Genomic DNA, 14,631 nt, shown 5'->3' with positions numbered 1-14,631 from the left:
CTTTCTTTCTTTCTTTCTTTCTTTCTTTCTTTCTTTCTTTCTTTCTTCTTTCTTTCTTTCTTTCTTTTTCTTTCTTTCTTTTTCTTTCCTTCCTTCCTTCTTCCTTCCTTCCTTCCTCCCTCCCTCCCTCCCTCCCTACCTTCCTCTCTCTCTCTTTCTTTCTTCCTCCACCTTTGTGTTATATATGGTTTCTCTCAACAATTACGTAGTGCTACATAAAGATAACCTTGGGCGATTAATTTTTGAGTCTTGGTTTCCTCATATGCAAAATATACTGCTATCTACCTCCTAGAGTTGGTGTATGGATGAAATTATATAATGCATATAAATGTCAATAACACAGAGAACATTTGACAAATGGGAGTTACAATTATTTTTGTTAGGGTCGTTCTTTGGACCACCTTGAATTCACATATATAAACATATGTGTCTTGGGGATGTCTTTGGCATTCTGAATATTTCCCTGGAAAAACTAATAATATCCACATTTCAAATGTGACTTGATGTTTTCAGTGCTTTATTTCAGGATTAGTAATTTATTTTCAAAAAATACTGAAAATCATTATATTATTATGTTGTACACCTGAAACTAATATAACACTGTATGTTAAATTATACTTCAGTAAAAAAAATACTCGAGACCAATTTTCTCAAATTGTTTAAATATTCTACTGGGAACTTTTACAGGCAGGGATGACTTAATTGTGATGTTTGTTGTCACCAAAGAGAATACAGACTTAGGAAAATTTGATGTGGCATAATTCAGAGAATCCTCTCTTTTCAATAAATGAGGAGAAGCATGGAGAGAAGCATCCAGTACTAGAAAGCTCAGAAAAAACTAAAATTCTTAGAGAATCAGCAGTAGTAATTCAGTGAATGTGAGAGTGCCAGAAAGATGTTCTAAGTGATAGCTACATATTTATTATGTGTTCACTTATTCAAATATCCCTGTCTTCTCAGTCCCTCATTATGTTGGCCCTCAATAATACCAATGCTCAACCTCTGACCTTCATCCTGACAGGTATCCCGGGTCTGAGAGCAGCCCAGTTTTAGATCTCCATCCCTTTTTGTCTCCTGTATATCATTGCCCTCTCTGGGAACAGCATGATTCTATTTGTGGTCCTCCATGAGCAGAACCTACATGAACCCATGTATTATTTCCTCTCTATGCTTTCAGCCACAGACCTGAGCTTATCCCTATGCACACTTTTCACTACCCTTGGTGTCTTCTGGTTTGAAGCCCGAGAAATCACCTTAAATGCCTGCATTGACCAGATGTTCTTTCTCCATGGATTTACTTTCATGGAGTCTGGGGTTCTGCTGGCCATGGCCTTTGATCGTTTTGTAGCCATCTGTGATCCACTGAGATACACCACCATTCTCACCAATGCCAGGATTGCCCAGATTGGGATGAGCATCTTGATAAGAAATGTTGCTGTCATGTTACCAGTGGTGCTCTTTGTTAAGAGGCTGTCCTTCTGCAGTGCTGTGGTCCTTTCACATTCTTATTGCTACCATGTTGATCTCGTTCAACTCTCATGCACAGACAACAGAATCAACAACATCCTCGGTCTGTTTGCAATTTTCTCCACAACTGGGTTTGATTGCCCTTGCATCTTGCTCTCCTATGTACTGATCATCCGATCTGTTCTCAGCATTGCCTCCTCAGAGGGGCGGCAAAAAGCCTTTAACACCTGCATATCCCACATTAGTGCTGTTGCTGTCTTCTACATCCCCCTCAGCAGCTTGTCTTTTGTCCATCACTATGGCCATTCAGCACCTCCATTTGTCCACACCATCATGGCCAATGTCTTTCTTCTCATCCCTCCTGTGCTCAACCCTATCATCTACAGTGTGAAGATTAAGCAGATTCGAAAGGCTATTATCAAGGTCTTAATTCAGAAGCAGCAACAAATCTAATCACTATTTACTAGTTATCTCAGAGTAGATAGAAAGCCATTTATGAATGAGTGCTTTGGTAGAATGGGGTAATTGCCCCAAAGGGCCTAGATATTCTTCCAACAATCTTAAACTAAGTAACTTACAGGTTGTGTGATATTTGCTTAGTTTCCTTGTCAGTGAGTTCATATTAATATCACCTAAATTATGTTTTGTTTTCAAGGTAAAGTGAGATAATGTATGTAAACAACTATTCGTATTTTCAAGTAGTATGAGACCTGAATAAAGTATTCATTCAGACTGCATACAATTCAAAAAGTCCAGATTTAATGTAGGAAACTTTGTTAATAGACCTGTTGTTCTTTTCTGAATGATATCCAAAAGGCACTTTAATTTTTCTCTTCTTAAAATTCTTGATTAACTCTAAAAATAGTCATTCTATAGAGTGTATCTTATAAGCATATCAATGTAGTTCAACATTGGATCATATATAGGTAGTTATTTTGCCCTTTCTTATGTCTGATATACATACAAAATGCCATATCAAATGCTCAGGATCAGTTCTTGCTGTTGTTAGCTGAACATTAAAAGTTGGTAATAACATTACTAACAACCCAGGAATGAAGATTACACAATTTCTCCAAAATTAATCTTAATAAAAGGGAATTCATACTTTTGGCTCATGTTTTATCTCTATCTCTGCCATTATTACTCCATCTGTGGGCCCACTGGATCAGCAGTAGTGTAGCCAAAGCTTGCTGATATTTACATGTAGTTTCTTTCTATCTGATTATTGAATTTCTCCTTTGAGGTGGGTACTGTTTGATGGATATTAGCATGAGATACAAAGATTTTCACCCTCTGTATCCACTTCAGTATGTATTTCACATACATCTTCTACAGACTTCCTTATCTCTCTTCTTTCAAGTTTGCTAGTTCCATTCACTGACCAACTATCCAAGCCTTTCAGCAAAGTACAGAAATCCATGTATATCCACATACCTTAGACAACCTCTCTTTCTAAGTTAACAACCAAGGGCATTTTCCATTATGGGAATTTTCCTTCAGCACTCTTTTTTTTTTTTAATGGCCACCCATGTGTGAGGCTGTTTTGCCACTGTGTTCTACTTCTGGTTAGTGCCAACTTGCCCACCAATCCATCCATAAACCAAGCATGAATGTTTTCCTTCTCTTCCAGTAGCTTATCAGAACCTTCAGTGAGGCCATGAATGTGAATTAATGGAGAGGCATCTATAATACAGTGATAAGTGTCATGGAATTCTGGGACAACTATTCACAAAATTTATTTGTGCTTACTTTGACTTTGTACTTTGTCTTTCCTACTGTAATGGTTGCAACTTCACAGACATGGTAACATGAAAGTTTTCCCAGCTCGTAAGTGTAATATAACCAATTATATACTTAGGGCTCTGGGGAATAACCACAGGTATGAAAATCATTGTGTTCACTGTGAGATAAAATTTGTCAATAATTCCATTAATCATCTTGCCCCAATAATCTCATACTTTAATCAAAAAAGAGCATGATGACATGTTTCGTTGCCTATTATCAGTGAGAAATGATATCCCATGTCTAATAATCCTCGAGGAATTTGGGTATTTTCCTTTCCTCAATGAACAAGTACATATGTAAATGGACAGATTTACTTTTTTTAAGTAAAATTTGAGCCTGTGAAGTTACTAAGGTGTCTATTGGTGAAGCTTGCAAAACAATCTGCCCTCTGGGAGTGCCAAGAAAGATGCCAAGTCTCTGAGCTCTGTGTGCCAGACAAGCTTATGACTGCTGGGCATTGCTGGAACTGGGATATGGAAGGAGTGCCCTTTATAGGACTATAATACATTTCCATGTGAGGCTCAGGCATGGGTAGCTCCAGGCTGCCCTTTTGAGAGGAGGGTTGGGTGGCTAGATGGCTAGCCCTGTGCTGCCCCGATTTATATACACATACCCAGGGCTAAGGAGAAGAGGTAGGAGATGTTCCCTCAGCTAGAGTGCTGCTACATACTGTCTGGGCCTTTGGTTATGTCTCTGTTGTCCCAGTGAAGAATGGAAAACAAGCTCAGTGACTAATACTGGAGGAAGCTGTGCACTGCTAGACCTGAGTACTGAAGAAACCACACAGTGCCAAGCAATGGAAAAATAGCATGTTCTGTGGGAGTCTGGCCAACAAAGCACACAGAAACCAGGAAGAGAAATATCCTTCTCCCTCCAGTGTTCCTCCACTGCCTTCCACTGACAAGTCTTAACATTGTGTCAGTTGACAAAAAGGTATTTACAGAGTCCAACACCATCATCATAGAACAGGCAAAGAGGAATTTGCAGCTGAGAGATGGTAAATAAATAATGAGCCAGTCACCTTTATGGGTGACTATGGACTATTCCTGCAGACCCAACTCTGAAGCCTTATCAAATACATCTCATGATAGTCCATCCAGAAAAATAAGGAGGAAAACATTTATCCATTGGATCTCATTTACCATTGGTCAATGTTTAAACTAAGAGTTGTTAATTCCCCCATTCTTTCTCACATGTATGAATACCAAGTGAATGCCTGAGAATGTGTCTTGCCTCAGTGTCAGCCCTGGGGCAAGAAGCAGAGGAGCACAATGCAGGCCTAAGGCAAGAGGTTATCATGTTCTCCCTTTGTGGAGCCAGCCAATGAGTGATGGGTCTGGTTGTTGCAACAACGACTGGACAATAAGGCCAAAAGAAGCTGATTCACGACATAAACTCAAACCCTGATGTTCTCACCAGGAGAGGTTGTAGGTTGACAGAAAGCTGGTTGCCTCCAACTGAGGTTTGAGCCATCTTTCCGGTTGAACTGAAAAGCCACCCTTGTTCTTTTTTGGTGCAAGCTCTACTTCCCCATTTAATTCCATAAATCAATTAGGGTGGCATACTTATCAACTTCTTTTTCTTTACCTTTTTTTTTTTTAACCTCAGAGAAGAGAAATGGTTCAGAAAAAGATTTCCATGGGCCAAGTGTTTTAGAAAGGGTGGAGGTAGCTCCAGGACAATGGGGAAAGTCATACAAGCATATAAAGCACAGAGAAGTGGTCTCAGAGAGGGCCGTGAGAGCAACTCCTTTTATAAGGAATATTTGTCATTGTGAAATTCATAGATTTTTACATTGAAATTATAATACTAACAATAAAAAAAAGAGGAATAAAGGAAGGGAAGAAATGGAGGAGGAAGGGCTGGGGCAGCAATTTGAATTGGAGAAACAAAAACACGAAGAGGATAATACATTTTGTTTAATCTTTTACCTAAATTTTCTTAGGTAAATTTGCCTTTTATCTAAATTGAGCCCTGCTAGGGGCAGAGTTCTCACTGCCTTGCTCCCTGAAAACAAAACAAAACAAAACAAAATAAAACACCAGTATTTTTTTCTAGTTCCAGTTGCTTTTCCTCCTGGTGACCTTAACGCCATTTCTGGATCTAGAGATCAAGGAACGTTCAGCTCAGAATAATGCAGATGTATGTCAAGGAATTCTGGGAGGATGTAGCATAGACATAATTGAGCCGTATATTTCTGTTACGATCCCAGACAGATGCTGGATTAAGTACATCAAGTGTAAGAATTTTTATTACTATATTTAATGCTCTGACTATAATACATACATACATACATATATATATATATATATATATATTAGAATGTGGAAAATCAATTTTCACTATCAAATTATAAGCCTCTTTTCTCTAATTTCCTGCCTGACTTATGGTGATGACTGTAGCTCATCCCCTTTTATATTAACCATTGTAGGCTTATGTAAATCGGTTCATTTATCTGTTGTTACTTTGTTTCAGGCTGAAGATGTTTAACTAGATCTTCTTTTCTATTCTGTCTCTGAAAATCATATGTCCTCCTAAGTGTACCACCAGAATTATACTTTTTATTTATTTCCAATTTTCAAAGTTGAGGGCTGAATAAAAATTGATACTTCTGACTTTGAGGGTCTAAGATATCAGAAGGCTTGTGATTCTGGGCTTTCCTTTCTGTTTTATGAGATTAAATGCCTTCACTGGCCAATAAATGTGAAGGGACTAGATATAAGACAATGAAGAAAGGAGGAGTCAATGATAAATTTGAAAGCTTGTGACCTACCTAAATCCACTCACATTTAGAAAAGTAGATGTTGTGATGACCAAACAGAACATATCTGTGGGCAGAATTTCACATAAGGTCTGTGATAGTCTTAGATTGAGTCTATTAAGGCATACACTTTTGGAGCAATAGCTGGATATAGGCCACCTTATCAATGTCTGAGACAGGCTCTCCTCAAAGCCTGTACCTGATGTGGGAACAGAATCTTAAGAGTTAATTAAATCTGTGACTGTGAGTCAGAGCCTGCTTTCTGAATTTCTTAGGAGAGCCTGCTATTGACAGACCACGATGAAGTTAGAGAGTCATTGTTCTCAGGGGATTAAGTGCCTGTTAATTCTCAGGAGGATATGCTTATGCTAGGAAAGAGTATGAGGGTCTATATAAGAATATGGATTCCCAACATGGTGCTGAAGCAGAGAAGTTACAGAACCTGAAGAATTTGAAACCTTTTCACCCTTGCTCTGGGATAAGGAACCCAGGAGCCTGGTAGGTGTCCTAGAGACTCAAATTCAATTTCCCTAAGATTATTTTATGTTTCCTAATGAAAACTCTGAAATTTATAAAGATTAACCTATGCCTTTAAGAAAGCTAGAGGTAAAAATGCTTCATGGGTTGTCTAGCCTAAGGGATCAAACTGCATTTGGGACAACACTGAGAGCTGAAAAGTTTAGGGAACATATGTGGGATGGGGTACATCTTTGTATTTGCATGATGAACACAGTTGAAAAGACAATGTTATCAATAGTAAGTCCTTTCTTTGGTACCTGAGTTAGGTTGGTAGCTTGTCAAAAAGACCTCAGACATGGACTCTTAGAAATGACCATTTTGAGGAGACTTTTGAACAAGAATGGATAAAACGTGTATTATCACTTTTCTCCCTCTGAATGCCACTCCCCTGACAAGGGCAGAGTGTCAGCTGCATTACTGGGGTTTTTCTGGCCTAGAACTATTAAAAGGAGCGCTACCTTTAATGCTGGCACCAAGAACATGAGCAGGATCAAACCCAAATACCAGAGATAAGAACCTGAACTGGTCACAATCTAAAGGGTAGACATTGGACAGCCAAGAGCAATGGCAAAGGAATCCAAGAACAGGGAAAGAAGGGCAAGAACTATGGCCATTCTGAGCTGGGCCAGTAGCAATTGCGTGGAAACAATGTGAGTATTTCAAGCACCTACAAATGGCAACTGTGGTATGTGCTTGACGTCAAGGAAATACTCACCACATATGAGAGGCTGAGACAAAATGGGTGCTCAGTACTGAAATATGTTCTCGTCATCTAGCCTCATCGCTTCTCCATATGACACACCCCACATACCACAAACTGTCATAGTTCCTATCTTGAGTCAAGTTGAGGCAAAGGTCCTTCAAAATTTTGGCAGCAGAGAGAAGAGCTAGTAACTGTTCTCCCCTTCTTCCTGCTTTCTAGTTCCACCCTTCACCCTGTAATTTCTTCCATCTGGATGCAACTCCCTCTTTCTCTACCCTTGACAAGAAATACTCCTTAACTCCCCACAAAAGGACCAATGGTTGCCTTTGGCCATTCCCTTCTCACCACTTACTCTGGTCTACTAGCAGGCAGCTCACCTCCTGGAGGATGATAGCTGGTGTCAGAGGTGTCCTTCTTCTGCTCCCTGCTGTGCTCACTCAGACTGCCTCAGGCTACAGGATTGTGCTGGTGAAGAGTGTTTGGTCCCGGAAATCTCTTGGTGGTTTATGGGTCTGGGAGTGGTGTTGTGTAAGACAGTTTGGAGGGGGAAGAATTAAAAGAATATAGAAAAGTACAGAGCATTGCCCTGTGTTTTTGCAATTCTTTTGGGAAAATTAAAAACATCTGTGTATTTGCTTCACGTGTTATTGGCTTTTTAAAAATGAAAAATAAAACATTACTCTTAAATTTGGAGTTCCCTTTGACCCATACTCCATTCCCACCATACTCATTCTACTGTGATTGTTCATGTCTGTGTGCTTGTGCTTGGATGGGTAATTTTCTAGTGCAGGGGTCAAGACGCTTTTTCTGTAAATGGCCAGAAAGTAAATCTTTTAGACTTTTGAGGACACATATTTGTCTCTGTCATATATGCTTTTTCTTCTCCTCTTCAAGAACACTCTTTAAAAATATTTTAAAAACTCTCATGGTTGTACAAAAACAAGGCATGGGTTGAATTTGGCTCTGCACATTAGTTTGCTAAACTCTGTGGTAGATCCATTTTATATTTTCACACATAACGTAGCATGAACAATAATATAAGAGGCCTCCTTTAACTCCTACTACTGTAACATCTCTGACTTGTATGAGTTAATGACCAATGACCACATTCAGGATGTTATAGTTTTTCCAGATTGCAATGTACTCCAACTTAGTTTACTTGATGCATGAATCTCAAAAAGTGTAGTTTTAATAAAAAAGTTTATCAAAACACCTTGTTGCTTCCAAGCTATTGAGTTGTTTAGACGTATATCGGGGAAGGAAGATAGACTTGAAGAGTGTAAAGTCTCGACTATCATCAAGAACCTGCTAAAATATACTCTGCATTTTTCTTCATATAGAAGAAGTTATATTACATTATTGCTTGATGCCTAAGGATGAGCTATATTTAATTTATTTTATATTTAATTTATTTGTTTGTTGTTAATGTTATTTATCTACCAGGAGCATATAAATGAGAGACCTATTTGTGATGTTTGCTTTCAATACCTTGGATTTGAAATCTTCACCTTCCTCTTGATTGGGATCCCAGGGCTTGAGCATGTGCACATTTGGATCTCCATCCCCATCTGCTTCATGTACCTCCTGGCCATCCTGGACAACTGCACCATCCTATTTGTCATCAGGACAGAGCCTTCCCTGCATGAGCCCATGTACTATTTCCTCTCCATGCTGACTCTGTCTGACCTGGGCTTGTCTTTCTTTTCTCTTCCGTCCATGCTGAGGATCTTTTTATTTAATGCCATGGAGATTTCTGCTGATGCATGTATTGCCCAGGAATTTTTCATCCATGAATTCACAGACATGGAATCCTTGGTGCTTCTGATCATGTCCTTTGATTGCTTTCTAGCCATTTGCACCCCCCTGAGGTGTAGCCTCCATTCTTACCAGCTCCAGAGTTTTGCATATCGGACTGACATTTGCTATCAAAAGCATTCTACTAGTTCCTTCTCTTCCTTTCACTTTAAAGAAACTCAGGTACTGTAATAAACGCCTGTTCTCACACTCCTACTGCCTCCACCAGGATGTCATGAAACTGGCCTGCTCTGACAATAGGGTTAACTTTTACTATGGTCTGTTTGTCGCACTCTGCATGATGTCAGACAGTGTGTTCATTGCGGTTTCCTATGTCTTCATCCTGAAGACTGTTTTGGGTATTGCATCCCATGGGGAGAGACTTAAAGCTCTTAATACCTGTGTGTCCCACAGTTGTACTGTGCTCATCTTCTACGTGCCCATCATCACCTTGGCTACCATGCATCGCTTTGCCAAGCATAAATCCCCTTTGGCTATGATTCTGATAGCTGATGCATTCTTGTTGTTACCACCTTTGATGAATCCCATTGTGTATTGTGTAAAAACTCAGCAGATTAGAATAAAAGTCCTGGAAAACTGAGTCTAAAATCTAAATGATGGGGCAGAGGTGGAAGTTCCATTTTCTCTACAATAAATTGTCTTAGGAGCAGGGCAATATTTCTTTCAAAGAGGAGATATTTCCTTTTACTTCATAGTCCTTAAGTTACATTAATTAATTAGTCAATCAATCAATTAATCCCTAAAGGGGCTCTAATATACCACAGAGTATCTGCTTTTAAGAAAGAGGAGACCTGCATTTCAGAGAGTAGGTAGGAAACCTTTTGTTATTGTTTGGGGAATTGATGACCTCTATCTTCAGGTATGAATGAAGAGCAAGAATCCAGAGAAACTTCTGAGGAAGAACGATGATAAGCGGCCCTAAACTGTGACTGGTGGAGCCATTTAACATCTTTGTATTTGCTTTCCTTATTTGATTCTTTTTTGTGATTTACATTAAGCCCTTAATGTGTCTAAGTTGGTTTAAATATGTTCTTTTCCTTGTTACTCAGAGTGTGGTACAATGCTCAACAGCATAAGCATCACCTGGAAAGTAACTAGAATTGCAGAATCTCATGCCCTGCTGCAAGCCTATTAAATGAGAATCTGCATTTTACCAAGATCTTAGATGACTGGTATGGACATTAATGTTTGGGAAAGAAAACTTGTGGGGAACAATGTGAAAGGGGAACCTAGAGAGTATGTTTTCTGCTGACGCCAAATTGGGGGGAAATTGGAGGAAATTACCGGTGGTCATTGGCATTTGGCAGCATTTCTAGTAAAGGTAAGGGGCTGAGTCCTTGGGGCACAATCGATGGAGACCCAGAGACGTCTCTCATATCATACGTATTATCTCTCTCACTGACTACATTATGAATTTCCACAAGGAAAGAGTTGTGAGTTATTCAACTTTAAAAGTCTCCTCACAATAAAATACCTAGTTCAGAATATGTGATTGGTAGATGTATATCAGTTTGAACTAAATGAATAGTCCGAAGTTTTGCTGGGGTGGAGATTCAGGGGTGAATCAGGGCGGTCATCACCTAGACTCAACTTACCTCTGCACTCTCTGCACCTCTTACCAGAAGCTAACATTGACAGGGAATATAAGGGCCCTTTGTGAGAGACAGAGAATTTAGGGCAGCCCATAATACCATTAGGTACCAATAACTGTCAAGCCACAACACAGAATCTGCACCACTGTGGCCAAACAGACATCCAAACAACTTTCTTATCTGAGCCTACCTGGACTCACCTGTCACTTCCTGGTGTTGTAAATGGAGCCAGATTAGAGTGCTCCAAGGACATCCTAATGAGAAAGTGTCAACAAAGACGCGTTAGGAGCTATGAAGATATGCCATCTTTATTTAAGGGATCAGAGTCCAGGATTACTGCTAATCAATAGGATATAATGTAGCTCCAGACTGGGGATTTAGAAGCCAACCTATAGAAGAAAGAGTAAAAAGGCCCTATCAGGGATAACATGTTCTCTAAACCTTCTATTGTGATAACTTAGTCCTGTCAGGGAGGTGGCCAGAGGGGTAAATAGGCTCAAGACTCAGCCAGGAAACCAGTCCTCTGGTTTCAGCTCTGCCATTTCCTGGCTATGTGGTCTTGAGGAAATTACTTTCTCTGTGTTGTGTATTATGATAGATTTCATATGTGCTTTGAAATTTGAAAAAATTCCTTCTTTCTGCATTATATGGATAACTATGTTAATCTTTTTAAAAGCCCTAAAATCCAAATGTGGTCTTCAGACAAACGTGTTTAGACAAGATAGCATTTAGATGAGTTCATATTAAAATAGATTTACAAGTTATCTTAAAAGTAGGAAGGTATGGTAATACTAGGTCTACATTCCCACATGGAAACAGTAGGAACCCACTGGAAAGTCCCCATCATCATAGTCTGAGGACGGGCTTGCTCCACTTATTGCTATTATTACCTTGTTCTTCTAGGTATTTGAACTTATGATCCCTGTTATGATATATCATTGTGTGTTCTTGTTTTGGCACTAGTAGATTCAGTTTGCTACTTTTCATTTAAAATGGCTTCTTCTATAATCACAAGAGAACAAGGATGTTTCAATATCGGAAATTGAACAACACATTAAAGCAGACAATTATGGGGCACCTGGGTGGCTCAGTCTGTTAAGATGCTGGCTCTTGGTTTTGGCTCAGGTCATGATATCAGAATTGAGGAACTGAGCCCCGGATCGAGCTCTGTTCTTAGTGGGGAGTCTGCTTGGGACTGTCTCTCTCCCTCTCCTTCTGCCCCTCCCCCAACTCATGTGTGTGCTCTCTCTCTCTCTCAAATAAATAAATCTTTTTTTTAAAAAAGAAGACAATGGGTGCTGAGAAAGCACTTAATAGGATTGATCAAATAAGCTTATTAAAAATCAATAAAATTTGGAATCAATAAATCAATAAAATTGGAATACACATATATTATTTAAATATTAAAAGTTTACCCAAAGATCAAGCAGCCAACCATTGTTCTAACAGGTGAAACATTAATGCCACTTCTGTAAAAATAAAAAACAAGATTTGAATGTTCATTTTCACTCTTAATCTTTCATAATGGGTTGGGGATTTCATAAATTAAATAAAGTAAAATGGAATAAGTTGTGTGAATAGTAGGGAAACATTACCAATCACCCATTTTTACTTATATATGCTAAATACAAAGAAAATCCAGAAATAAAATCTATAATTTACATGATAATTTGGTAAAATAGATATTAGTGCAAGATTAAAATGTTATTTCTCAATCTAGCATTATGTGTGTGGAAATAGAAATAGGGAAATACTTTATTTATAAAAGCAGCAAAATACATTTTAAAACTATAGAAATAAATTTAATGCAAATAATTTTATTGAAAAATTTTAAAAAGGTGTTAATAAGTGGAACATCTATCATATATTCTTGGATGTGAATGCTTATCATCATAAATGTTGATTCTCTTACATTTAATCTGTACAAATAATGTAGTTCTTGTTAGGATTCCAAAGCTCGTGTTTGTTTTATGAGAGGGAGATCACTTTATGCCGTATTAACTAAGTCAGACTATGATGCTACACTAATAGATCAGAGATATGTGATTATATACATGACACATGTGTATAAAATCCATGAAAAGTTCTGTAAAACAATGTACACACACATGTAGAGTGCCATCGAATGTTTCTGTCTTCTCATTTCTCTGCTGTGTAGCTGTTTAACTCCTCCAGTTTCCTCAGTTCCTGGGGTATAGACGTGGTGGGGAAGTTAACAAAAACAGAACAACAACAGACGCATACTTGGAAGGTTGTGACAACACCTAGATCCTGGCCTCTCTATGCCATGGATCAGTAACTGTGGGTAGACCACTGCCATTCTCTGGAGCTTGTAAGCTTTCCTTAATATACACATGCATACTTGCAAGGACAGGCATCCATGTATATGTGCTTATGTGTGCCTGAGTGACCATTTCATGCATGGTGAACTGAGTTCTTATCATGAAAGCCTTTGTACCAGGTAGCCTTGAGCTACCAAATGTGGAGGGCATCCTCCTCATTGAGCACAACCCACCTTCTTGGGCTGTAACCTCTTGAGTATTCTCTCTCTAATCTCCTTCATCTTGACGCTATAGAGAATAGGGTTTATCAGTGGAGGAAGCAGGAAGTGGACATAGGAGAGAAGAGTATGGGCAGGCTGAGGTACTGGCACCCTGAGACGGTCAGTGAGGGCCAGGAGGATCATGGGCATGTAGAAGAGGAGCACAGCAGAGAGGTGGGCAGCACAGGTTTGACCAGCCTTCCAGCACTCCTCGCTCGATCCCAAACCTTGCAACACCCTGCCAATGAGGCCATAGGAGAAGAAAATAAGCAGGGGGTCCAATCCCATGGCTGACAGAACCACAAAGAGGCTGTAGACTGCACTCCAAGATCCCGGGCAGGCCAAATGGGCTATATCTGGGTGCAAGCAGTAAGAATGGGTCAGAACCTGTGGGTGGCAGTAGGACATGTGGGCCAGGAGGAATGGCAGGGGTAGGTGAAGACCCAGACATCGGAAAGCGATAGACAGGCCAATCTTGCTAATGACAACATTGGTGAGGAGCGTTGGGTAGTGGAGAGGGCGGCAGATGGCTAGTGCTCGATCTAGGGCCATGGCGAGCAAAACAGAGGACTCCATGACAGAAAAGACGTGGACAAAGAACATCTGTAGGAGGCAAGCTGAGGCAGGGACAGCATGAACACCAGCAAAGGCAAGACCCAGCAGGGTGGGCATCAGGGCTGTGGCCAAGCCAACATCAGACACACTCAGCAGGAAGAGGAAGAAGTACATTGGGCGGTGCAAGGTGGGATCCAGGGCAATGACACAGAGGATAGTACCATTTCCCAGGGCAGAAAGAAGGTAGATGGTGATGAGTGGTATTGTCCACCAGGAGGGTACAGCTGACAGACCTGGCATGCCCACCAACAAGAAGGTGGGGGCCATTGAAGTGTTACTGGGGGCTGCCTGGTTGGGGAATGTTGACATAGTTCTGGATCCCACTTTGAATTCTGGAACCTGAAAACTGATTGGAAAGATTTACTTAGTATTTTTACACATTTGCATGATGCAATCTAAAACAACCTGCCTCCTCCTTCCCCAGCCCCCAGCACACACGCTTACACATTCCCTTCCCTGAATACACATACATTCTAATATCTATGCCATACTCATCTCTTGTCTTGGCAGTTTTTCTAAAGCTGTCTTTAAATCTGTTTCTCTCCCTAAATCGTTGCCCCACTTTCCTTTAACCCTGCCTTTTCTTGTAGCTTTTTCCTAACTAATGTCCCGCCATCAATGGTAAACACCTGGGAGGGGGTCTATACTCCTATAAATATCTTTTCTGCTCCCCTCAACCCCAGACATTCTGACTTCATGCTGCCTTAACACACTCACATTTCAGTGAACTTTAAGTGCTCTCATCAAAGTCACCAGTTACCCCTTTAGTACTAAATCAAGGGGCACTCATATTTCCTAAACTAATGTATTTTCTCAATGAGCTTTGGCTGTT

General features: G+C 39.9%; 3 protein-coding genes across 3 annotated transcripts; 2 read left to right on the top strand and 1 right to left on the bottom strand.

Moving 5' to 3' along the window:
• Window positions 1–969: 969 nt before the first annotated feature.
• Window positions 970–2,278, top strand: LOC118004120 (olfactory receptor 51F2). Its single transcript, XM_034995287.1, is given in 1 exon segment — window positions 970–2,278. A coding segment is annotated over 1 exon segment (951 nt). The 3' UTR covers window positions 1,921–2,278.
• A 6,382-nt stretch (window positions 2,279–8,660) lies between these two features.
• On the top strand, window positions 8,661–9,652 carry LOC118004006 (olfactory receptor 51A7-like). Its single transcript, XM_034995132.1, is given in 2 exon segments — window positions 8,661–9,104; window positions 9,106–9,652. Coding segments are annotated over 2 exon segments (969 nt in total). The 3' UTR covers window positions 9,631–9,652.
• Window positions 9,653–13,139: 3,487 nt separating this feature from the next.
• On the bottom strand, window positions 13,140–14,401 carry LOC118004134 (olfactory receptor 51S1). Its single transcript, XM_034995310.1, has one exon. It carries the CDS (start codon window positions 14,106–14,108, stop codon window positions 13,140–13,142), a length of 969 nt encoding a protein of 322 aa, XP_034851201.1. The 5' UTR covers window positions 14,109–14,401.
• Between the last annotated feature and the right edge of the window lie 230 nt (window positions 14,402–14,631).

The sequence above is a fragment of the Mirounga leonina genome, unplaced genomic scaffold, assembly GCF_011800145.1.
Source record: "Mirounga leonina isolate KUSES-001 unplaced genomic scaffold, KU_Mleo_1.0 Mir_92, whole genome shotgun sequence".
In the NCBI taxonomy this organism is placed as follows: Eukaryota; Metazoa; Chordata; class Mammalia; order Carnivora; family Phocidae; genus Mirounga; species Mirounga leonina.
The sequence above is the reverse complement of the archived record's forward strand: the minus strand, read 5'-3'. Positions and strand labels throughout refer to the sequence as shown.

Coding starts and splice junctions, on each gene's coding strand:
- LOC118004134 (XM_034995310.1), bottom strand. CDS start 14,108: ATGTCAACATTCCCCAACCAGGCAGCCCCCAGTAACACTTCAATGGCC.